The following is a 24,742-nucleotide window of genomic DNA, read 5'->3' as shown; positions in this document are numbered from 1 at the left end:
GGGATACTCTACACCAGGGCTCTTAGTTTGGTATGTCTAACTTTGGACAACGTCTTTATTTTTTGTTTTGTGCTAGGTTCATCTGAGGAAAGACGCAACACTCTTAATTCCTATGTCAGGGATGGGAAAAGGGTGAGTGCAGGAACGAGATCATGTTGTCTGTAAACCCAGAAGCAGTCCACTTCAGCGCCACACTCTTGTCTCGTCTTCTGAATGTCACTGTCCTAGGCTGGACCCTAACTAGTTTAATGTTACACCAGTGTCCCTCTGTGCACCCACAGGTTGCCCTGTAGAAGCCCATTCGCCTCATTCTCCACATCTCACACTCCTACTAGTTATTTCAGTCCTTGTGTTTCAATCTGAAAGACCATTTCTCTTCTTTGTAGATATGCAGATCTCTCACACCTCCCTCTTTTTGTTGTGTGTGCTTTACACAGCGGTCTGAGATGAGCGGAGTGTCGTCTGATGGCTCCGGGTCAAGTTCTGGCCCGCGTCCCCGCCGGCGCTGGTCCAGACGCATTGGCAACATGGAACTGATGGTGAAGTCCATGCTTGACCTGCGACAGCTGGAGTCCTTCGCCATGCCGCACTCGCCCATCAAGACCCCCACCCACGACACACTCACAGACGAGCAGCTGGGCAGCACCATCAGCCTGCAGACCATCAGCGCCTGGGTGAGGGATGAGGAATAGCATGCTTTATGCCAATCTTTCAATCAATTAATCTATCAGTCTATCAATCAATTATTTCTTTTTACCTAAAGGTTTTAATGGTTAAAAAGGCCACATAGGCAACATTTCCTTAGAGGAAAACATCTCTAAGAGAACTATAGGTGGGTAGGTATCTAAACTGGATAGAAAACGCATTTAAGAGATCTATATGTAAGACTTGATACGTATCTAAACGTCTTTAAGGGAACTATATGTAAGACTAGATACGTATCTAACAGTCTTTAAGGGAACTATATGTAAGACTAAATACGTATCTAACCGTCTTTGAGGGAACTCTATGTAAGACTGGAGAGTTATTGAAACGTCTTTAAGGGAACTATATGTAAGACTAGATAGGTATCTAAACGTCTTTAAGGGAACTTGATGTAAGACTAGATAGGTATCTAAACGTCTTTAAAGGAACTACATGGAAGACTAGATAGGTATCTAACTGGGTAGGAGCTAAACTATCCATAGCAGCTATATACTGCTCCACCCAAGCAGATTGATGGCAGTATATTACTTAATTTGTCCAACCCTACCTCCTCTCCCTTCCCAGAAGGAACCAACATGTGTGGCCAAGATGGTGGAGACTAAATGCTACACGTAGCGTAATAATTTAATTAATAATTAAATATTTTAAATTATTAATAATTTAAATAATTTATGTGATCGAAGGAAGCCTAGACTTCCAAAGCCAAATGCTGATTTTACTCTTCCTTAAAGGCTTTTTAATAAGGGCTTTTTAACTTTGCCCTGATCATTTATATTGAACCTGTGAGGGTTCTTCAGAAACTCGTTTAAGCACTCCGATTTTTTCCAAAGAAAGTGGCAAATGAAAGAAAAATGAGCCGCATCTTGCTGACAGTGTGGTGGTTGTTGGTTGTTTCTGTTGGTCAGGGGGAGGACACAGAGGAGAGGCCCCAGCGGTCCCACCCTCGCCCCCAGTACATCAGACTGGCCTCGGAGACGCCAGACGTAGAGCCCCTCGTGCTTTACCCAGAGGGCTGTGATGACCGGGTTAGCCTGGCTAGCAGGTGAGAGACACTACACCACAGCACACAGACTACCACTCCCAGTACATCGGCCAATCCGTCAGTCTGAAGTACCCTTTTGAGAGAGAACACCACAGCAGACAGACTACCACTCCCAGTACATCTGCCAATCCGTCAGTCTGTGTGAAGTACCCTTTTGTCTTGCATACTCTCTCTAGAAGACTTTATAAACATTTAGCGCAGTGTTAAATGTCATTTTTTTACGTCTGTATCTCTCTACACTTGAATCATGTCATGGTCATGGTCAACAGTACCTCCATTTAATGTGTAACACCATCAGTGAGGGTGGTGTTCTCTGTCTGACCTCTCAGCATGTCATGTGTGTGTACCCGTCAGTGAGTACCAGGTGAAGGAGACGGCTGGAGTGTTGGGGAGGATGGTGGGGGGGGGGCACTGCCATGACAAGCACAGCCCCGACAGCGCCTGCTCAGTAGACTACTCCAGCAGCAGATTATCCAGCCCAGACCATCCTGGAGAAGGTGAGGAGGACACACACACACACACACACACCCACACGCACGTACACACACACATTCTCTCCATTATCAGAATACACAACCACACACCTATATGCACCAATTAACCTCTGTGTGTGTGTGTTTTCTGTGTGTGTGTGCTCTGTGTGTGTGTGTGTGTGTGTGCACTTTATGTGTGTGTGCTCTTTGTGTGTTTGTGTGCTCTTTGTGTGTGTGTGTGTTTGTCCTTAGACACAGACCCCACAGAGCCTCTGAGTGTAGATGGGAACTCCTCTGAACTGGACGTGGAGGAGCTGGAGGAAGAGGAAGAGGCCTTAAGGAAGAGCGAGCCCAAGGTCCCCATACCCCAAACACCTGACCAGGAGGCCTTCTTGAAGATGCACTTTGGAAACCTGTCTGAGAAAAACACACCCAGTGAGTTTGAGTCTGTCCTCACAGAATTTATAGAATGTGTTTTATTTCCCTCCAACCATATCAAATGGAAATATCAACATTGTCAGTCAGTAACATGTCAAGCCTGCTCTCTACCTTTCCACAGCGAGTCCAACCATGGCGCCAACCATCACCACTGACAGTGTGAGCATCTCAGCCAAGTTTCTGTCCCAGACCTCCACTAGCAGGTACGGTATGATCAAGGGGCATGGAACGAATTAACAATTTCAAATTGAAAACGAATTAAATCCTTTAATGAAACTAAATAATCACTGCAAGAAACAGGTTGGTTGTATGGGGGGAAGTGTAGGGGGGTTCAGTTGCTGGAAGGGACACCAACATTATCGGTCACTGTTTTCCCAAACTTTGATACTTTTGTGTTTAAATGAACTCTAACTGATAAAGGCTGATAAAAAGAAATCTTGAGATGAAATCTATAATCAAATGTTATTTCCCATATCATTATCTTCTCGACAGAAGTGCATTCCCTTTCCCGAAGTCTGATGTGGATTCTAAGGCAGCCAGTGGGGTGGTGCGCCCCTTGGTCTCAGAGGTCCGCCCTCTCATGGAGGAGAAGCGAAGTGCTTCCCCAGTGCAACAGGAAGTGGATCCTGCCTCAGAAAACGTCCTGCTTACTCGCTGCACGCCGCAGAAGAAGAGGGTGTCCCTGGACCAGAGGCGGGTGATCGGCCCGGTTGCCAGGGCTGCGGCTGCCTATGGCAACAGCGGTGGGATGAGGAAAGCCCAGTCGGCACATAACATCTCAGCTGAGGGTAAGACTGGACTCTAGTCTCTTTCAGAGAATAGGGTGTAGAAGAATTCCCTGGCATTTTTGAACCATTTGTGTTTTAACTTGAAATGTGAAATGTTTGTTTGGAACGCCTTCTGATAGCTCATTTAAGCAGTTAAGTGTGAGTGGTTGTATGCAGTGTGGCTGTAAGCTAGTTGTAGTAAAAAGCTGCCACCATAGCTGTTATGTACTTCACATGTTTTGTAATGCTTTAAAACAACAGATTGCAAAAAAGATTCAAAGAATCTTTCAAACTCAAATGTATATGAAATGTGTATTTACTGTTTACGCTTTCTTCGGCTAGAATTCACAAGCACGTTGTTGCTCTGCAACTATAGCCATGTAAGCCATTTTTGGTAACCTATAAACCAATTGATGTTGAACTAAAAAGGGCTGTCTTATATCTCTCTCTTTGTCTCTCTTTTAGCGGAGGTATCTCAGCCTCTCTCTCGACCCTCTAAAGAGGTGGCTCCTCAGCCTCATGTCAGGGATCGCATCCATTTCTCCCCGCCTCGTCGCACTCTACCCTCCGTGCCCACCATCTCCAGCCCCACCTCCCCCACATCCCGCGATGGAACCACCACCCCCACGTGCCCCAAACCCTCCAAGTCCCGGTCCTACATGAGCCCTACCACCAGCTCCATGGCCAAGATGTCCCGCTCCATGTCCATGGGGGAGTGCCTCAATATGGGCGAGTCAGGAGATGACACCGGCTCCTCAGAGAACCGCCGTGGGTCTGGGTCTGAGTCCACCAAAAGTGGGTCATCCTCATCGAAACCCACCACGCCTGTGGTTCTGGTCTCTCCCGGTTCGGTGGTATCCCCTTCGGCTTTTGTGACGCCTCATGCTGCGGTCACCCCCACCCTTAACGCCTCTGCTCCTGGTGGCTCCTCCACCAAGGGTCTCCAGGTCAAGCTCTCGGTCAGCACTCGACCCCAGCTACATCTGGACATCTCCAAGCCCCTGCCAGACAAACTCTCAGTGGCCTCCTTCTCCCCCAACAGCAAATCCTCCAAGGTGATCCGAGAGGAGGCGACCCCCTTCCAGTCTCCGGTGAGTGTCTGCCCTCTTCAGGGAAGCTCCCAGAACCAACCTCCAGTGCTTTCCAGTAATGTCCAACTGGTCACAGCTCTATGCAGCAACATCTCCCTGGAGGTCCCTCTGGAGAATGTCCTGCCCATGCTCTCGGCAGAGCAGAACCAATGCCCAGAGAAGCCCGCTGAGGGAAGACAGACAAGCTCACAGGTGGAGGACAGGACCGTGCCAGAGATGAACCCAACCATGGCGGACCACTCTGGCATGCCCACCCCAGTTCCTCCATACCCGTCCGCACAAGAAGCAGGTTTGCTCCGCCGCCAGGCGTCCTTCCTCATACCAGCTCTGCCACTCCGTGTTGGCCTGCCCATGCACTTCTTTCCTGCTGGGCTCTGGCATCTTTCTCCTTCCTCCTGCTCCTCTTCCTCCATCTGCTCATCACCACCATCATCCTGTCCGACTCTTTGCCATTACCACCTGATGGGTGAGGCATGGTTCCATTCCACACTGTTTCAGCCTATTTTTCACTGTTGCTTGTCTCACCTTTGCTGTCCTTTTATTTTCTTTACTTTTCTCTGCTCTGCTCTTTTCTCCTGTCTTCTGTGTGGCCACCTACATTTGTGTGACGGAGCTCATTGACTATACACCAGTGAATGAGTTTGACTTCCCACTTGAATTCCTTTGAAATTTAACTTTGCCACGTCTGTGTCTTAGACCCCTCAGTCAACATTGATGCCTGCAGAATGGCAGCCAGTGAACTACAGAACAGCATCAGAAGGACCTGCCATCTTTACCGAATGGTAAGATACTTCATTTCATTTTTTTTGCCCTGATCTTGACTTATAATTGCCTTATTTGTGATTTAAATAAGAGTCCACCAGACCAAACAAGACGAAACATTATATCAATTTATATCAATAGTCATGTATAATACACAAACAAAAATACAAATTCAAAGTGTGTGCGTGTGTGTGTGTTTGTTTCTGTATTCCCTACCCCAGGTAAGCAGTGGCAACAGCCCAGATGTTGCCCAGGAGCACCTGGAGATGACGCGGGTATTAGCCGAAGCTCTGGACGGGGTGAGGGAGGAGCTGAACACCCTCCAGCCCCTCGGCCAGAGCCCATCCGTAAGGGCCTCCGCCGGCCTGCTGTGCACACTGGGTGTCCGGCCATCAGCCCAGGGCGAGGACAGAACAATGGCCCTGCTGGAACAGTACTCTGAGCTCCTGCTGCGAGCCGTGGAGAAGAGGATGGACGACAAGTACTGACAAATAAAACAACCCAACAAGCAAGCATAACGTTTGCAGACCAACTTCCACAAAGACAGAGGAAGCCAAACGTTTGACGCTCCATTTTTATTCTTTTTTTATCAACACAGTCCTTTTTATAAGTCATTAAAAGAACAATGGAAAAGGGCCTGTGTTTTTTTTTTAAGACTTCAGAGACTAATTGTTTTGCTTTTGAAACCATGCCCAACTAAGGATGAAGAAGTTGGCTTTTTTTCTCTCCTCTCAAGTAGACACTTGATTGTACCCGTTCCCTCTATTGTTCCCTTTACTGTTTCAGAAAGGATGGTGCTGGTGTGTCACAGGCTGTCTCAACCAATCACAGGACAAGCACCATGGGCCTTTAGGAACACCGTCTAAGCACCAGGGGTGTGGCTTTACTGCACTATAGAGACAGCGAGATACAGACCCTACCTCCCAGTTTAGTGTGCTACTTAGAATACTCTTACCACCACTTTTGTCAGCCATTGCCAAATATTTCGCCCCTTTGCTTATGTGACTTGACATTTTACTTGTGTTTTTTTTTATTCTATTTGTTTGCTTGTTTGCAGATAGCAAGCTAGTCAAATAGTGATCTATCTGCATCTTGGGTGACTTACACTCAGGACTCTTTAAGGTTACAGATTTTCCCTCAGCCGGCTGTGTTGGTCAAGAGAGAAGGAACTGAACTAAAACAGTCGTGATGGAAAATTGTACTGTTCACCATCTTTTTGAAAGTTGGAAAATGAACTGTTGAAAAAAGAGCAAGCAAGGAGAAACTGTAGGATAGTTACACTTGTTTTTATGAGAGTAATTCTCTTCATGATAATGTGAATAATCGTGTGTGTGTGTTTGTGTTTGTATGTCCATTGTCAAGGTTGTACTCTGAGAGGTCCAGACTTGCAGGCAATGTCACAGCACTTTCTGCAATCAAATCTTCCAGAGGGGACTGTGTCCCCCTCATGCGTCTTTAAAAAAAAAGCCTGATTTTATGTTTTTACTCGTATGAAACCGTGATTTTTACAGTGTTTTTAGAGAGACTATTAGGTAGATGTGGAGCGTATTACCATATTTATTCTGATGTAGTAGGTCACAAGGAGAGGGATGCAAACTCCTCAATGTGGTATAGAGCGCGTTTTGATACTGGATACAGGAAGTGCCAGCAGATCAGAGACGGGGTCAGAAGTGGCTTCTGTGTCATCAGAAACAGGGTGAGGTCAAAGAATTAAAAACAAAAATGATGAAGCTCCTTCCAAATTCCACATGCAGTTTTATCTCAAGGAAATGGGTGCCTTATTTTCAAACCAGCATCACACAAAAGGAAAATGAGAACAATGTGCTCGCAAATGAATATTTCTTTTGTCCGGTTGATTAAATGATAGAATTTGTATGATGTGATTTGTCTTGACGAGTAGAGCTGGACTGGTGGCACTGAAGGAAACCCCTACACCCTGCAGCAGAGTACAGCCCTGCCATGACCGCTCAGTCCAGAGCCATATGTTTCCACACGTCTGTGATTCAGAGCCACATGACACGCACTAATCTGCTTTTGAACACTCTGAGTGACTCAGTAACCATTGCCAGTACAATCAAATTTCAGACACGAGACTCGTCACATGATCCTCGTTCTGAGGGGATCTTTAATGCGGTATGGACACTGTCTCTCTCTGTGCTCTGGCCTGCGGCACTCTCTCATTTTGTTTTCTCGGTTGTGTTTTTGAAAAGCAATGTAAAGCACTTTCATTCCTTTGGACTAGTTGTCTTTTCAAATAATGTTGTGTGTGTGTGTGTGTGTGCATTAAGAATACTTCTAAGCTATCAGATTTGTCTTTTACAAGGTAATGTCTACTTTTTATGTACTTTTTCCCCCGTTACTAACTATAACTTGTGCTGTTACCTCGGAGGACTGTTTCCTCTGACTAAGTTTAACACAACACTGCCTCCCTCTGGTGTAAGTCAACCTGGTCACACAACAACAAACACCAGACTCTTTCTGTACAGTGACCCAGATGCCAGGTATTTTAATAAATCCAGTGCTGGAATTGGGATTGGTACAATTCTTGAATAAAGTTATATTTTCAGTAAACAATTCACATTCGAAATGCCATTGTACCCAGAGCTGTGTCTCTCGCTGGGTGGATGGACTTCAATTAATGAAGCGCTTATCTTTTGTTCTGGCATCTTGGTCATCTTTCAAACACTTATCTGTATAGCTGTAGAATACCGTGCTCTTGGTCATATTTATTAAGTACACTTTGACTGTGGTTTAATTCAATGGTTTGGAGTTAGCCTATTCATCTGATCCAAGTCCTCTTTCCTATATCATGCTTGCTCATCTCAGAACGTGCTAAGTGCATTTTTATACGACTTAATGAATGTGCATGGGATGCAACATATTTGGAAAGCTGCATTTGAATATACAGTAGGACTTTAGAAGGTGAAACCATGGTGAATAAGGTAGAAATATCATGTCACGTTAAATATCGAACCCCATACCATAACCATGACAGCAGGGTTTCTCCAATCACAGCCCCTTGGGGGCCAGAAAAAAAGTTGATGTTGTCTTAACTGACTACAGACATGTTTAAACTTTACCTCACAGGTGAACTTGTACACCTGTCTGCAATTTTACTCCCATGAACACAAACATTAAAGGTTTGGTGGTTCTTTCCCAAGGAAGCCATCTCAAATGAGAGTATCAAATTTGTTGGCACTTTTTAAAAATAATAAAATAAAAAGTGGTGATTGGTCTGAAGGCAGGTTCAAGTGGCCGATTTGAGGAACACTGCACATTTAGTATATTATTAGCACTAAACATTTTCCAGCTCATCTTAAAGAGTGCAAAGTGAGGCAAAGCTGCAGGATTGTATCTGACACTACAGCGATATGAAGACCTGTGGCTTTCAGCCGTGAGCATGAGCACATGAGCATGAAGACAGATGGGCAGTAGGGCTGGCTTGAGTCTCACTAATAGAATGCATGGTTGTAATAGTTGACTTGCCCTGCATAGAAGTCCATTCAAATCTCTTCTATTCTCTGCTACTCCTGAAGCTGACTAATTCTTATCTCAACTGATCTTATATTGTGTCTGTGTTGTTTCTTTTTCTTGTCTGTTTTTTTTTTTTTTGTAAGACTAAGATGATTGTCTTAGTCGTAAAGACCACCAGGTGGACCAGGTGGTTTCTCTTACTTGAGGCTGTTTCTTTTGGGAAACTTTTGTGACTCCTACGTTTTTTGCACCGATCCTAAGTTCAGAGTGTTTTTACCCTCAGTGTTTATATATGCTATATATCCTCAACAAAAACTATTTCTTCCAGGATAGACAAAAACTCAAATAAAAACGGTATTTATTACACCATACATTCAAGTTTGTGTATTGCACTTTATTTATTGTGATGGGTGAGGTTGTGTTGAAGAGAATGTTTAACTGCAGCTGAAAACAGGTCATTTTCCCTCAACCCCACCCACACCCCGAAGAGTTCCCTGGCAGTGGTAGGGGGGCTGATGTAATGCAATGATCCAATGGTTTTTAGTGTAACAGATTTCCTCTGTTTGGCAGTACACCCTTTCCTTTAAAAAACATTTGGACCACCAGTGACAAAGCCTTGTCAAGCTGGACTGCCTTGGGCGAGCACGGTTTCAAGCATCAAATGCCCAAGACAATGCCACTGATTGGTGGGTCGACTGTGGAAATATTGGTGTTGTTGCACTGCACCAAGTCAAAATTTCCATGCACGTCTTGCTGCCGCTGGGCGGAGCTGAACTCCGATTAGATCTTGGAACTGTGTCCTGTGTGATGTCATAATGGGCCCACAGCCCCTGCCACTGACTCCAGGAGTTGGAAGTAGTTGTACTTAATGTCGTACTCCATGTCATACCAGAAGTTCACTGTGGAAACAAAAATAAAATTGGTCCAAATCATGAGATGCCTTGAAGCCAATAATATGACAATATTTCTAAAACATTTTGATCTGGAAATACTTCAACCGATGTTCTTCCACAGTGATACCATCTCAACTGTCTAATAGAAATACACTTTGACATGAGCCAGGAGGAGACCAACTCAAACACTACACTTCTATTAATTTATTTTTATCACATAATCTGAAAGATATGGCTTAAGGTTCTGAGACTGAGGTTTAGATCATATTATATTTTCAGGGAATCAGGTGTTGCATACCCGCAATGCATCCGTGAGACTGGCGTACGTGGTGGAACCACAGAGAGGGCAGGTAGAGCATCTCTCCAGCTCTCACGGTGCAGTGCAGAGGCTGTGCCAGTCTGTAGGAGGGGTACTTCTCCAGGTCTGGCTTCAAGGGGTCCAAGGGGATCCAGGGGACCTGAGGTGGAATATGTTGTTAGATATGGAATAAAGCATAAAGTAAAAGGACCTGCTTTTAAACTCTGTAAAGCAATAACCATTATTGTTTTATTGCATCTTAATTGTGTATCTGTATACTTTGTACAATGTACATCCAAATTATAAACTACATAAACCCACAGACACATTGCTGTTAACTGTGTGTAAATAAAATAGTCTATTAATGCAGTTATCATTTGCACCTGCACTGGGTTGAAGAGTGGGCTGCAGTAGCTAGTAAACACATTACATCATGATGAATTACCTTCTCGGAGTTGTCCTCATCAACCACTTCAAAGCTGCCATCCTCTTTCAGGTTGTACACTGCCGGCAAGTAGAGCTCTATGTAAAACCAGAGCAAAAGAAGCAATGTCTTAATGCCATCATACTGTTTGATCTCGCTCTCTTGATATCTGTAGAGATATGTCTACACTGCTTCGGTCTTGGGTAAAATGAGTGAGGATGAGGAAGGTTACCATAAGGTATGAAGGGCCGGTCGGAGGGAGGCAGGAGAATGAAGTGCTTCTCTCCAGACACGACACAGTACAGGTTCTCATAGTGATCTTTGTGCACTGCAACACATGGGAATGACAAAGGTCACAACCAAACTGCAGTCAGATTGACTGCATCTCTAATACTAGGCATGAACGCGCCTACTTGTACAATAACTAGACACATTTTGTCAATAGCCTATCATGATTTTTTTTTGTGCGCAGTGTGCATAATAAGGACTACAGGCTATGTGACTCACTTGAAGTAACGGCACGGGACTCTCCCAGCCAGAAATTCACAGCATCGGGTGACTTCCCTGAAACACAAGCGTGACCTCAAATTAAAACTGAACAGACACACAAGCAATAGATCTCCAGCAAAACAGCTCACTTAGTAGGACAACTTTTGATGTCCTATGATAAACATGTTCTTATCTTGTCCAAAAAAAAGCTACTTCTCAGTCTGGTTAACACACCTAGAGCTTCACTCATCCAGGGAATGTGAGGTTCTATGTCTTCAGTGAGTTCTGGCAGTTCCTCTGTGAGGTTGGAGCACTGCTTCTGCACATAGAACACACCACTGCTCTTCACTTTCCCCTCAATCACATCCAGCAATGACGAGAACGTCATATGCCGTTCCTCAGGCATGACAAAACGATCCCCAAACACTGCGTCAGCATATCCGTTCGGGGTAACTGCTACGCTGATCACCTTAGAGCCAACAGCTTCCCTGTTGAAGTCAAAAAGGAGATATTAGTCATGACCACTGACACAGGAGGGAGATGGTGTTAAAACATTATCAATTAAATAATCACTTGGTGACGGCTTTGATGCAAATGGTTCTCCTAAATAGACTATTGGTTCTCCTAAATAGACGTATTGGCAAATTTTACTTGGGGTGCTACCCACATAATCAGCTATGCTGCTCATCCTACAAATGCATGATCCTTACAAGTTGGACATCATTGTAAAGGTAAATAAACAGACTTTGCAACGATATAAATACAATGCCAATTAGCATTGTAACAACAGAGAAAAAATCGACCAAGATTTCCAAACCTTGTATAAGCAATCCAGACAACTTCAGGTTTCATAGATTTATTAACGAAGCAAGTTCACCTGAGGTAAGTTGGATTCCACTTGGACAGTGCTGGCCAGTGATCGAATGCATTGCGGATGATGCAAGGTTTGTTGGGACCAATCCACTCGCGATAGAACTGCAGCGCAGATGGAGGCCCCTCCAGATATGGCACCGTTTTATTCAGATAAAGCTCTAGTTGGGTAAACCAAAAGTGCATGACATTGAATACAAATAACTGAACTCAATTATTGAATTCAGTCATTTCAACTCTGGGGTGTGTTTCTGAAGAACTTCATGGACCTCTACACTGCACTGCAGTAGTACTCTAAATTTAACATCTAGTAGGGCTTAGATATTTCTCTTGACAACCCATTCATAATGCTTTCTTGTTTTAACATACAGCATTTAGAATAGTGACACCCGTCAAGGCAAATAAGTTAATGTTACATGGCTGGAGGTCGACTCTCAGCCAGTGAAACTACGTTATGGTGTTAAGAGTAAAATATACCCGAACTAATCAGAATGCGAATTTACAATAATTATAATATGAATCTTTATCTACATGTCAGAATGTACTATCAGACAGATTCTTAGCATTTTAGCCACTAACCTCGAGCCTCTTTGGGGAAATCTCTAAGACAATTCTTCACGTTGTCAATGCTGTCCTCCATGACATAGTGGTGCATTAAATCACGTTCTAGTGATTACCCATATGCGCAATTAGTCATGTTAACATTTCGTTAAAAAAGTAGGTCACATGTAAACATAGTAACTTGTCTATGTTGACAGATCTGACAACCAGCATGCATGCTCAAGTGCGGTGTGTTCCGCTGAAATCGTTCATGCATTTTTCAGATGTCTCCCTCTATTGGTTGGAGACTGAAAATATGTCAAACGAAGTTTTGGTTTAAGACCCTTTAAAGGGGCTCTGTCTACGGGTTAGGTAAAATATTATATTTTGAAATAATGAGAATTTTATAAGCAAAAAACGCTTCAAAGAAAAATACCCAATCACGTCTATGCATTGTCTTTGACGCCCGTAACCCACGTGCGTAACCCACCCTGATTGACAGATGCTGCCAATTTATTTAAAACCCGGGAAAATCAATCACAGTGTAGCCTACTATCTAACGTAAACTGGGGCTCAAAGTCTGAGCGCTTAACTTATTCAGTGTAAATAAATAGATTAATAAATACATGTCATGGATGACGAAGCGACAATGGAGGGTTTTTTTCGGGAGGCTGTAAATGTAAGTAGGCCTAGCCATTTTTCGGACACTTCTGTCAGTGTTACAAGTGTTACACGAACAAGTTACACGACTGAGAAACTGTAGCTTTTCGGTTTAATTGTTGACTCCACTCTACTCATTACCATTACAGTTTTATTACACTTTGACCCTGAGAACAATGCATCATTTCATAGATTATGTTGCTCATTAAACACGTTGACCAATCCTGATATAGACAACCCAAAACAGAAGAATGATTGGCAATTGTATAGATTTGTCATGCCCATTTCTTAATAAATCATCATTGCCACAATCTTGCCATGTAAATGATTAGAAGGGCACTTCTAATATGCATGCTTCACTCCTGGTGCACTGCTCAAGTCCTGTCACTCAGACGTATGTTTGTGTCCCCCCTTCCCCACCTCCACACACACACACACACACACACACACACTGTGACTACAGGACCCCAATGATTACATGTTTGAGGGGGACATGGGCTTGCAGGGCCCATTGCAGCTCCAAGACCCCTCCTTCCTGGCCTCCATAAGTGGGCAACAGGATAAGGACCTATCTGAGGACCTGGACCTCAGCTTCCTGCCAGATGAGCTCAGCACACAGGACGAGCCAGTGCAAGACCCGGCACAACATGCAGCCCTGCATCAGCAGACTCTCAACGACAGTGGTGTTTTCACAGAGCCATCCGAGGAGGCGACGGCAGTGGCCGCGACCGGGGAGAATGGACAGGTCCCACCTGTGGCTTCTCCCTTCGGCTCTCTTGCCATGAGTCCAATGACACCCATGGCCCCCATGACGCCACTTACAGAGGGCTCCAAAATCATCCCACAGCTTCAGTGAGTCAACTTGTTGTTGTTTTTTAAAATGGTTGTAGTACTGGTAAAGTCATGGAGGTTTTTTATGTAATAGCACACCTTGTTTTGAGGCAGGTTTAACAAGAGACTGTCATTCCAAATCCCAGTGTTTAATATAGTGTGTATTCTTAGAAGATTCTTACATTTGATTTCAAAAAGTTCTCAAAAGTATGAACAATTAAATGTCTTAAATGTTATTGTGGCAGGAACATTGTGTCAACAGTGAATTTGGATTGCCGCCTTGACCTAAAGTCCATTGCACTCCAGGCCAGAAATGCTGAATACAATCCTAAGGTAAATGTGTAATCAAATTCAGTCAGTTATGCATGGTATCACTTTTTTTACACACTCTTCATGTTAATTCTGTGTAGTGGGCAACTTCATTTCTCCTGCACATACTGCGGATGTGCCTGGGTATTTGCTCAAAAGTAGCGAAGATCTCTTTTGAATGACAAATGTTTTATTTAGTTGTTAACTGTTAGTCATACTAACAGTCATACTATGACTATACAAACTGCCTCTGAAAGACGGCGTCATGTTGTGTTGTAGCGTTTCGCTGCTGTCATCATGAGGATCAGGGATCCCAGGACAACAGCACTCATCTTCAGCTCAGGAAAGATGGTCTGCACAGGAGCCAAGAGGCAAGCATTGTAATGAGGAGCATCAGAGCTTGTCAAATGCTCTATTGCAATATGTATATGTTTAATAATACTTTCAAAGTCCCTTTGAGTTCAAGGTATAAAGGGAAGGCACTGTGAAAGTAAGGAAGTGTTCCCCACTGTTTATTGGTATATGGTACTTTTGTATATGTCATATAAGCTACGGGATGCTTCAGTTTCCTTTGGAATCAATTAAGTCGATCTCTCTCTCTCTCTCTCACTCACTCACTCACTCACTCACTCACTCACTCAGAGACATATTCACCTCATTGGTTACTGGAATAAATGTAAAAAAAACTTTCCTAGCATTTAGTGGTTCCCTCAGTTTTGATTAACCCTGATAAACACGTGTAATTTATCAGTTACATTAAGTTTGTTCCTCATCTACAGAAAAGACACATGCTAAGATGCAGATGCTATTAAGAGATGTGATGGGTTTACTTGGCTTCACTATTATATTTTTCTTGCCTTCACTATTAACATTCATATTCACATTTCTGCAGGGCTTTGTGGTCCTTTGGTTTAGGTTGTCATGACATTGGGGAGAAGTGTTGATTTGCTTTCTTGGCCATGTTTGTTCCAAAACAGTGAAGAAGCGTCCAGGCTTGCTGCCCGCAAGTATGCTCGTGTGGTGCAGAAGCTGGGTTTCCCAGCCAAATTCCTGGACTTCAAGATCCAGAACATGGTGGGAAGCTGTGACGTCCTGTTCCCCATCCGACTGGAGGGCCTGGTGCTAACTCACCAACAGTTCAGCAGGTAGGATCGGTGACACTCTTCAAGGCAGTCCTGTTTTTTATTAGATAAATACAGCTATTTCATTCACCTGGAGACTTCAATACTGTTTCTTTTTATAGTCAGATCAGATGCACTCTCCTCCCCCAAAAAACCTATTTGTTCTCTTTGTAGGTCTTAGCCTTATTTGTACTTGTACTGCAGGCAAGTGAGTTAGCATTGTGCAGTGTAAACCACAAGATTAGAGGCTATGGCTTTCAGCCTTGTGGTTAGCATGTCTTTTTCCCAGGCTCAAGGTCCATGATTCAAATCATGATGGTTGACTGATTACATACTAAAATATGTCCATAAAAACTGAGATTACATTGGTGTAAAATTTGAGCTGAGCTGAGAAACATTTGTGTGCAAATGCCCTTGATACTCGTTACTGTGTGGATCTCCTGTTTAATAACTGTACTGATATCTACCCTGCAAGCTATGAGCCAGAGCTCTTCCCAGGTTTGATCTACAGGATGGTGAAGCCACGCATCGTACTGCTCATCTTTGTGTCGGGCAAAGTGGTACTGACAGGTGGGCCTGGAAATCCCTGTGTTTCTGTTTTTTTATTATTTCAGATGACATTTCATCTTGTCACCTCCTATATATATATATATATTTCTTTTTTTCTCTTCTTTAATGTGCAGTCTTTAATTTCGTGTGCACTAAATTTGTATTTCGTTCAGATGTTGAGTCTTTCTTGTCTGAATGCCTTGTGTCTCTGTGTCTATTGCAGGCGCCAAAGAGCGAACTGAGATTTATGAAGCATTTGAACACATCTACCCAATTCTAAAAGGATTCAGAAAACAGTAAAGATGGTTTGCACTTATTTGAAGAGGATGGACTTGTGTGTGTGTGTGTGTGTGTGTGTGTGTGTGTGTGTGGCCTACACTTAATATGTTGCAAGTTGTATTGCAGAAGTGAGAGCACTTGAAGTGTTAATCTGTTCCTTTTCAGTGCTGTAAACATCGGTATAGATTTTTTTTAATAATGTCATATTAAGTGCATTGGTAACATTGTTTTGTGGGTGTATGGATGACCTGTTTCGTTTATGATTGTTTTTTGTTTAAACTGGAACATTTCTAATATTTAATAAACAATGCTAAATAACTCTGAAAAGATATTGGACTGTGAAGTTTGGCAGTAGTCTGTTGGTAACTATATATTACCAAATTGTGCAACGATGCACCGGTTTGAAATGCTATGTTAGGTCTTCTCCGGGGTTGAAAGCTTGTCTATGCTTCCCATTGGTGGAAATCGAGCATTGCGTAACTGACGCACTATCCCCTTTGACGCTTTGCTTTTACACGTGACCGTACATACACAAACAAAGTGAATCACGTGGTTCGCAGGAGGTAAAGCTGAACAGTGACTAATAATTTCTGACCTGCATATCGGCAGGAATTGGACTGGTGTGCTTCCAGTCTTAATTGTATGTCTCCAACAATGCAGGAAGAGGACTTTGAGTCTTTTCAAGGCCCATACCACAGATAAACACCGGTTCAATGGCATCCCCCGCAGCAAAAGAAGTCGGTCCTGGTGAGGGGACTTTAGGGGGAATGCCTGGGGCCCGACTACCTCCTCGCCCGCATCATCCGTGTTCATCGACTGCAGCACTGTTGCCGGGATCGCTGATGGTAGAATCTGTGGACGATGCCGAGGGTCTCTATGTAGCAGTTGAGCGGTGTCCCCTCTGTAACACTGCTCGTCGTAGACTGACCTGTGCCCGATGTATTCAAAGTGGCGATTTTGTTTACTTTGACGGAAGAAATCCCGAACGGTGGGTATAGTTACTGTTTTATTTTTCATCCGAATTGTCTCTTGAAATATCTGTCTTGTTAACGGGGTGACACATTTGTGAAAACGTACACTATCATGACTTGTCTCTTGTAAATAGTCATGGCTAATTGGTGCTAGCGTGCTAGGTAGTTAGCTTGTTTGGACAATGTTTACAACAAAGAGAGGCTAGCGGGAAGAGTTCTCGGCAAAGCTAACCTTATTTTCGGTATCGGTCAGTTTCTCGCGTTGTATTGATCGTTGTATTCGTATGTCCATGAACACATAATACTTGATGTAACATTTACATGCAAGCAAATCTTAAGTCAGTCAGCATGACACTCAAATGACTCGAAGTTGACAAGTCATTTAGCTAGCTCACGTAGATAGCTGTCTAGTTGATTAACTGTTAGTGGAACATGAGTTTACCTTCTGTGGCTTAATGTTCACATTTATACCTAACTGTAGATAATTTATGCATGTAGATGAGGTAATGACATTGCACTAAGGGAATGGGAGGCCCGCCTCGTACATGAAGATTATGTTTTGGAGTTTGGACTCCACTGAGAGCTAAGCCGTTCACCAAATTAGGCCAGTGATGTCGCGCATGCTATGAATGTTGTTGCTAACTTCGCTGTAAAGGCGGACCTCCCTTGTGTTTACTTTATGTTTGGGCTGTAGGGAAACGTACGAAATAACTTGAAATGTAAATATCTTCTGCATACAGCTATAAAGAAAAATTGGAAAGACTGAAAGGGCTGAAAGATGAAAAAGAAAATCTTCAGCAAAGGTAATTATTAATTACACAATAATAAATGGCAGAGAAGGCACTTGTTTAAGAGTCCATGTGGTTTGCAAGCAACGTTTTCGTTTACTTTTTTCTGTCTTAGGGTTATCCAAGCCATTGATAAGAAGATTCAGGCGGACCAACTTGTAAGTGGACACACTCAGCCTTAAGATGTTTGTAGACCTTATTGTGGATCTTGATTGAAGGCCTGGAATTTCCTGTGTAATTGGTTGCTGATTCAGATACTGTACTGTGCTGTCTTTGTGTGATTCAGAAATGGAAGATCATGTCCTGCAAGATGAAGATTGAGCAGATGAAAGAGGTCATCTCCAATGGGAATGAGGAAGTGAAGAGTGGTATTGTGTTTTTTTTTCTTCTCCTCTCCTCTCCCGATTATACATCCAGCAGCTCTTGGTTTCTCTACCTGTCTGGAAACACTTACTGTTTGAGGATGCTTAACATAAGCTGACAGTGTATCTTATAGGTTAGCACACACACCTTTTATCTTTTGGAAGTTGCTTAACATAACATGCCAAGTTGAACAGGTTATCATTATTGTTTGTTTGCACGTTGCTTTTCAAGGGTACATGTGGGAATGTATTTTTAAACAACGTTGTATTTTTAGACTTGTATGTGAGTAATCACCTAGAAAACTAGAAAGCTCTGGTGTAATTATAAAGCATAATTGCAGGTTTAAGTAAAAGTTTATTTGTGGCTCCTTAATGATACATCATCGGGAAGAAAAACAACCTTGCTGTCGTCTCACATCCTTCCTGTCTTCATCCCCCTCTTTCTTTGTGACGGCCAGGTAAGGATCTGCTGGTGCGGTCGCAGGAGGAGAGCCAACGGCTACAGCGGCGGGCCAGCCGGCACCAAGAGAAGCGGGACAAAATCGAGCGGCACAACCGGCGGTTGGCCGAGCTGCTGGAACGCCGAGGCCGCGAACTGCAGGGCCGTCTGGAGGCGCTGGCCGAGGCGCGGCGGGGTCACATCCTGGAACTCGTCACACACATCTTCCCCATGCAGGAGGAGAAGCAGGGCAGCAGGTGAGTGGGCAATACTCACACACACACACACACACACACACACACACACACGCATGTGAGTGCTAGATAGGTTGTATATTCCACCCTCAATTGAATAAGGGGGCGACGAAAGACAGCGAGCCAGAGACAGGGTCAAACACACACACACACACACACACACACACATACCTCATTCCTGCGGCGCTAACCTGAAATCTGAATCTGTCCTCCAGAGACCCGGCTGATGTGGCTGCAGAGTGTGACCCTGCCCTGACCTCCAGCACGGTGAGTGAACTGGCAGAGGCACGCAGGACCACCTACCTGTCTGGCCGCTGGATCTGGGACGACCAGAACGGAGAGACCAGCATCAGCATCACTGGCCCCCACGCCACGCTGCCCAGCAATGGAGACTGCTCTGCCTACTACAGCTGGGTGGAGGAGAAGAGCACCACCCAGGGCCCAGGTACCAGTTAGAGACTTGATAAGGAGAGGAGAATATCGTAGAAATATGATTGTTCTATTTTAGATTGTTTGCTTATAATATAGAGAATATTGGATAGAAGGTTAGATTGTTCATGTGACCTGCATAGTGGAGACAAGCACATAGTTGCATGGGACTTGAACCTGCAACTTCAGGCATGTAAGCAAAGAGACTTAAACCCACAGGTGCTAGTGTCTGTCGTCTTTTACATCTCAACACGTCTTTTAAGGTGTTGGGAGAGAGGTTTACTGCACAGCACTGTATCTGCTGGCTACCGCTACATTAAAACTGGGCCCTTTTGTCAAGTGTATTTTGCAACTAAGTATGAGTATGCCACTGAGGACCAAGAGTAGGTGCTATTCAGAAAGGAAGGAGGTGTAATGAAATTAGTATAAGTCAGCAAACAAAAAATATTAACGTGTTATGTTTTGGTGTAAAAAAAAACTCTAGGATAACCTTTCTAAACCTCTTTCTGTGGAAGGCACATCAGATCTGTTAGTTTTTTTCAGTTCCCAAACTAAACCCTGTCTACGTTCATTCACGACATTGAGTTGTTCAGCAGACATGTTTATGTGAAGCGGTTTACAGGTAAGGGAAGGTACTCCATTTCTGTGTGTTCTGTGGTAGTCTGCCCCAGCAGTAGACAGCCCCCAGCAGGCTTCTCTCTAATCACCCTGCCAGTTGAGCCACAGGAACTCTTGTGCATCTGCATATTAACGTGTAAAATGCTAGCTGAGGCATCGCAAGGTCTATACAGGTTACATTTACATTTGCTGAGCGAAGAAGAAAGGAAGAAGAAGAGATAAAGGAATAAGAAGAAAAGAAAGGAATAATCCCTCAGTTATCAGTCAGTTAGCATAAGGTGAATCTGTTCATTGACTGAATGTAAATGCAGCTAAGGCTGTGGTTTAGAGTTCCATATCTAATGTTGTGTCCTTCCATCTCCTCCTTCAGAGCTGGATCACATTAACCCAGCCCACACCATCAGCGCTGCTCTGTGCTACGCCACCCAGCTCGCCAACATCCTCTCCCACATCCTGGACGTCAACCTGCCTAAGAAACTGTGCAACAGGTATGAGCAGAAGATTTTTTTTATGTAGTGTTGATATTTTTTTGTCAAAATGAACTACAGACATTTCATAAGTTATCAGTAACTATGTCTTGTATTTTGGTGGTGTTTTTTTTTTTTTTTTTGCTCAGTGAGTTCTGTGGTGATAACTTGAGCCGCTACAGATTCACACGCGCCCTCACCAAACTCAACACCAACATCCTGCATCTCTGTTTCTCCCAGGTACAACACTGCTCTCCCCATCTCAGAACTGTGATTGGCAGTTATAAACAAAATGCACATATATTCAGTTAGATTTCAATCAAGTAGTTAAATTAAGTTTTTAAGCACCATAAAGAAGCTTCTTATAACACATACAAACTGGTCACTCATTTTTGTATTTATAATAGATTATGGCCATGAGCATAAAGTAACATAGAGGGGTAGGGTTATGGGTGTTAACAAAACAGAACCAACCGGTGGAACATTCCTGTACTTCACCTCTGTAATGTTCTATGTTGGTTCTAGCATGTTGAGAGTGATCTCCTGCATCCACATCACACCTTGAGGAATATCATGTTTCTGGTCGCCCCTGAAAATAAGAACCTCGGCAGGTGAGTGGACAGCTGTCCCAGTTCACAGTATCTTCTCTTGTCTATTTTCACCTCAGAAATACAAATGCCTAGATTACACAAGTACTGTTGGTTGTCTTGTTTGGAGTTAATATATGTAAATTAAATTATCTTGAAGGGGTTAGACTTCTGTCTCTAACCCATGCCGTATCCGTTGTGTCTTGTGTCGTTTTGTGTGTGTCTTCCAGGACTGGTCCCTTCGAGGCCAGCGCTGACCTGGAGGAGTCCATGGAGTTTGTGGAGCCGGAGGCAGCGGGGCCTGCCGAGGAGAGCGGTGACGAGGCGCCCAGCGACGAGGAGACGGACCTGGGCACGGACTGGGAGACGGTGCCCAGCCCGCGCTTCTGCGACATCCCATCGCAGCCCATGGAGCTCTCACAGAGCACGGCCATGCAGGTGTCCCAGCCGGCGGGCCAGGCAGGGGGCATGATCTCCTCGGCCGCCGCCTCCGTCACCTCCTGGTTCCGCGCCTACACTGGCCACCGCTGAACGGAGAGCGGTCACCGAATCAGCTGATGCTCTAGCTATGCAAAAGAAAAATACTCAAAAAAAGACCACATACTTCTCACAATCTCTATCTGTCTGTCAGACTCCCTCTCTGCCTTCCTGTCAGCTTGCACATTGGGAGAAAAGAACGACACGCAGGCCAATGAATAAAAAAAAGGGATGTCTTGTTTTTAAACTAAGATTGCATGTTCACTTGTGGCAAAATGGAGACTGTGTTTTTGTTTTTCTGTTTTGTTTTGCTTTTCTTCTCAAAATGCTGACTGAGTTGGTTCTCCGAACACGGTTTGTTTGAAGAAAAATTGTCAGCTGTACAATGAAGCACGTGAAAGAGAAGAGAAGGGACCTAATGACGGGATGCAGAGAAATGTTCAAAGGAGTGTGTCAGCCCCCCTCTGCTATCCTCTGTGATCATTTTCACCACAGCAGCCAACCAGCCCTCAACTCTCCTCTCCTCTCCTGTTTCTGGGGTTCTCACCCTTCTTGCAGCCAAGCAGAGACACTGTCTGCCATACCACAGACCCACCCCGAGAGGCTGGAGAAAAGCAGGATGTTCTAGCTGTGAGAGGATGAGTCTGCTGAACTCTCAGCTGGTTTACCACAGCCCTCAATGTACAGCAGAGGTTGATGGTTTGGAAATGAAATGGTATGTATGTGTGTGTGTGTTCATGTCTGCATTTGTGTCATCTGATGGGATGTCGAGAGCCGCGCTCAGAGGCGTGACGAGTTGAGATCTTCTTAAGAGATGCATCCCTAACTCGTGACTTTTAAAACTTCAACGACTTCACTCTTCTCTTGGCCTACCACTACTGAATGTTTGGTTAAAGGAAATGGCCAGCATCACAACACAGATGAGTGGACCTGACCGCCTCGGTTATTTGAGATGTGAAAACTGACTTGGGGGGGGGGGGGGAAACTGACAGCAAGTCATCCGTACAGTGTCCACTATGCCAGCAGATGTCACCTGATGTCACATTTACTTCTGTTTCTTGAAATGGTCTTAGTTAACGTGTGGGTTTCTTAACTGTTGAATACAGCATATTCAGATGTTATGCCCATGTCTCTATGGGATGCTATATTGTACCTTTGTGTGGCTGTGTGCACAGACCTGTATCTCAGACTAGGAAGCCTGGTTTATTTTTAAGGGTTGCGGGGCTTGATTGATCTGGATCTGTCCACAAAAAACGTCAGACATTATGGGGAAATGTCATGGTGAAGTCTTTGTTGCCATAAAAAATGAGAACCTTACATGCACTGGTTGTATTTTGTTTGCTAACAGGGTCTCAAATGGCCTACACTGCACTGTTTGTCTGCGTTTTCCTTATTCAATATAGTTTCTTTTCTTTATATGTTACAAACCCCAGCACAGCAGTGCTGACCTCCATTTTGGACTGATGTTATGATTCTCCACACTCAATAAATAAACAGCCTGGAGATATGATCCTAACCAAATTCAAGACAAGATTTTTTTCAGCATATTACAATGTCAAATTTGACACTCCCCAAAACCAGTCTCCTAGATTCACTACATCATGAAAGATGATGCCATGACGTTTCTGGGTCAAGTCGAACAATGAATGCAGTATTTTGTTGGTCTAAGTGATATTGGTCCATATTGGACTCAAAATGTAATGACTTTCCTCCCAGGTTTGAAATATGCAGGTTTTTTTTAAATATCCCGGTCCCATGGGACTCTTCCAATACTCATTACCTTTCTCTGTCTGCCTCAACTACTTGAACCCAGTGGCCCAGATTTGATAAACTAGTTGTCCTCAGCCAATCAAAACCAGGGAGACACCATTACCCAAAGGCACCTGATCACTGTTATCTAGGGCAGTGGTTCTCATCACGGCGCCGGTGGTCTTCTTGGTCTGCAGAGCTTCCATGTTTTAGCTTTGATCTCACCCAGGGTAGGTAATGCATTTTAATGACACTAATTTCAATCAGGTGAGTCTGAAGCAGGGAAAGATGGAGGATCTGCAGGGCAATGGGGCTCTAGGAGCCTGACTCAAGCCACTGATATATGGCATAGTGAATGGAGATGGCCTTGTAGCAGAGAAGAAGCCATTCACTCATAATGTACGGGTGTCTCAGACATAAGTCTGAAAGTGGTGTTGGACCCAAAAGGATCAAACCACATCCGACTTTACCTCCACCTTTGTCAGAGGTCATAATTTTGCTTATGCCCAGACGATGTTGTGGTGAGTAGATGACTCATCTAATAAACGCTGGAGTGTTTGCACAGCTGACAGTCATAAGCGCTGTGACTGCTCCTAACAAAAGGCCCAAGACAGTCATAATACTATATGATGACCTGGCATTGCCCTTTGTATTCATACACTTGAGCCCACTATGTTATGGCTTAGGGGCATGTGATTATGGTGGCAAACACAAAACATTGCAGCCATGTAAAATGTCATGATCACATTTCTCCTTCAAAAGCATTCCACGGCATCTGGTCCCTAGCTCAAGGCACAAAAGAGACTAGGAGGTTGATAATAGCAGAAAAAAAAGGTTTTAAATTGAAGTCCACAAACCCCAACAGTACTTACTGATATGAGAGTAAACAAACAACTCTAAAAAGCCTTATGCAAATTAAGACAAACAAGGCACAATTATCAATAATCTATTCATTCTCCACCCTGTTCATTCCTTTCCAAACAATTATGGCACCAATGGCTTCATTTTTCATTTCTGTCTTTTATTGACATTAATACTTTTGATAAAGTCCATTAAGGCCAACATCTCCCAACATCCATTGTAGAATATAGTCCATCTTATTATATACTGTACATACAGAACGTATACTTTGTGGGAAGGACACAAGAGCACACTAGAGGAAAGGCAAGAGCAGCCGTTGACAAATTTCTCTGAATGCACTTTACCACAGTAAAATGCCTTCACAGGCAGAGAACAGTAGAGAACTTTTATACAATATAATCCTTTAAAAAAAAAAAATTTGGAATACACTTTGGAGAGCAAAAAACAAACAAACAAATTATTTTTATTCTGTTCATGTTTGAACACACACACACACACACACACACACACACACACACACACACACACACACACACACACACACTCTTCAGGGTAAAAAAAAAAAAGGAAACCAATTCCAACCAACCAACCACTCGCCCACCTCCCCCTCACACCCCCAGAATGAGCTCCTAAGGCTGGGAGGGACTGATCAGGAAAGCAAGTGGAGGGTCGTCATGTGTCTTGATACAAAACTCCACAAAGCCTTTAAGGCAAGCAGGGTGCAT

The 24,742-nt window shown here is 43.9% G+C and overlaps 4 protein-coding genes across 5 annotated transcripts in view; 3 read left to right on the top strand and 1 right to left on the bottom strand.

Moving 5' to 3' along the window:
• Positions 1 to 5,766, top strand: part of mapkbp1 (mitogen-activated protein kinase binding protein 1) — a gene marked incomplete at both ends in the record, with an annotated part of 45,791 nt that extends 40,025 nt beyond the window's left edge. Inside the window, 10 exons of the mRNA XM_080850069.1 lie at positions 77 to 132; positions 438 to 674; positions 1,611 to 1,747; positions 2,102 to 2,244; positions 2,473 to 2,655; positions 2,780 to 2,861; positions 3,151 to 3,446; positions 3,891 to 4,805; positions 5,213 to 5,298; positions 5,500 to 5,766. Coding sequence (XP_080706195.1) covers positions 77 to 132; positions 438 to 674; positions 1,611 to 1,747; positions 2,102 to 2,244; positions 2,473 to 2,655; positions 2,780 to 2,861; positions 3,151 to 3,446; positions 3,891 to 4,805; positions 5,213 to 5,298; positions 5,500 to 5,766 — 2,402 coding nt within the window. The remainder of the gene's footprint in view (positions 1 to 76; positions 133 to 437; positions 675 to 1,610; positions 1,748 to 2,101; positions 2,245 to 2,472; positions 2,656 to 2,779; positions 2,862 to 3,150; positions 3,447 to 3,890; positions 4,806 to 5,212; positions 5,299 to 5,499) is intronic.
• Positions 5,767 to 9,181: 3,415 nt separating this feature from the next.
• On the bottom strand, positions 9,182 to 12,496 carry jmjd7 (jumonji domain containing 7). The gene is made up of 8 exons (XM_080850076.1): positions 12,306 to 12,496; positions 11,734 to 11,887; positions 11,091 to 11,344; positions 10,875 to 10,931; positions 10,600 to 10,695; positions 10,389 to 10,465; positions 9,944 to 10,103; positions 9,182 to 9,651 (listed from the first exon to the last, which is right to left on the bottom strand). The coding sequence occupies exons 1-8, from the start codon at positions 12,379 to 12,381 to the stop codon at positions 9,563 to 9,565; spliced, it is 963 nt and encodes a 320-aa protein (XP_080706202.1). The 5' UTR covers positions 12,382 to 12,496; the 3' UTR covers positions 9,182 to 9,562.
• Positions 12,497 to 12,897: 401 nt separating this feature from the next.
• Positions 12,898 to 16,036, top strand: tbpl2 (TATA box binding protein like 2; the record flags this gene model as incomplete). The annotated part of the gene is made up of 7 exons (XM_080850077.1): positions 12,898 to 12,945; positions 13,390 to 13,778; positions 14,003 to 14,090; positions 14,346 to 14,446; positions 15,044 to 15,211; positions 15,663 to 15,757; positions 15,960 to 16,036. 7 exons carry the CDS (start codon positions 12,898 to 12,900, stop codon positions 16,034 to 16,036), a joined length of 966 nt encoding a protein of 321 aa, XP_080706203.1.
• A 553-nt stretch (positions 16,037 to 16,589) lies between these two features.
• atg14 (autophagy related 14) lies at positions 16,590 to 22,728 on the top strand. 2 transcript variants are annotated; one of them, XM_080850075.1, is made up of 10 exons: positions 16,590 to 17,003; positions 17,727 to 17,789; positions 17,890 to 17,932; positions 18,061 to 18,142; positions 18,595 to 18,832; positions 19,045 to 19,274; positions 20,247 to 20,364; positions 20,526 to 20,583; positions 20,869 to 20,954; positions 21,161 to 22,728. In XM_080850075.1, exons 1-10 carry the CDS (start codon positions 16,729 to 16,731, stop codon positions 21,459 to 21,461), a joined length of 1,494 nt encoding a protein of 497 aa, XP_080706201.1. In that variant the 5' UTR covers positions 16,590 to 16,728; the 3' UTR covers positions 21,462 to 22,728. The 2 variants fall into 2 exon arrangements, with proteins under 2 accessions (XP_080706201.1, XP_080706200.1); XM_080850074.1 differs by having other exon boundaries at positions 20,493 to 20,583.
• The last annotated feature ends 2,014 nt before the right edge of the window (positions 22,729 to 24,742 follow it).

The sequence above is a fragment of the Sprattus sprattus genome (genome assembly GCF_963457725.1).
Source record: "Sprattus sprattus genome assembly, chromosome: 13".
Taxonomy (NCBI): domain Eukaryota; kingdom Metazoa; phylum Chordata; class Actinopteri; order Clupeiformes; family Clupeidae; genus Sprattus; species Sprattus sprattus.
Note: the sequence above shows the minus strand (reverse complement) of the source record. Positions and strands in the feature narration are given on the sequence as shown.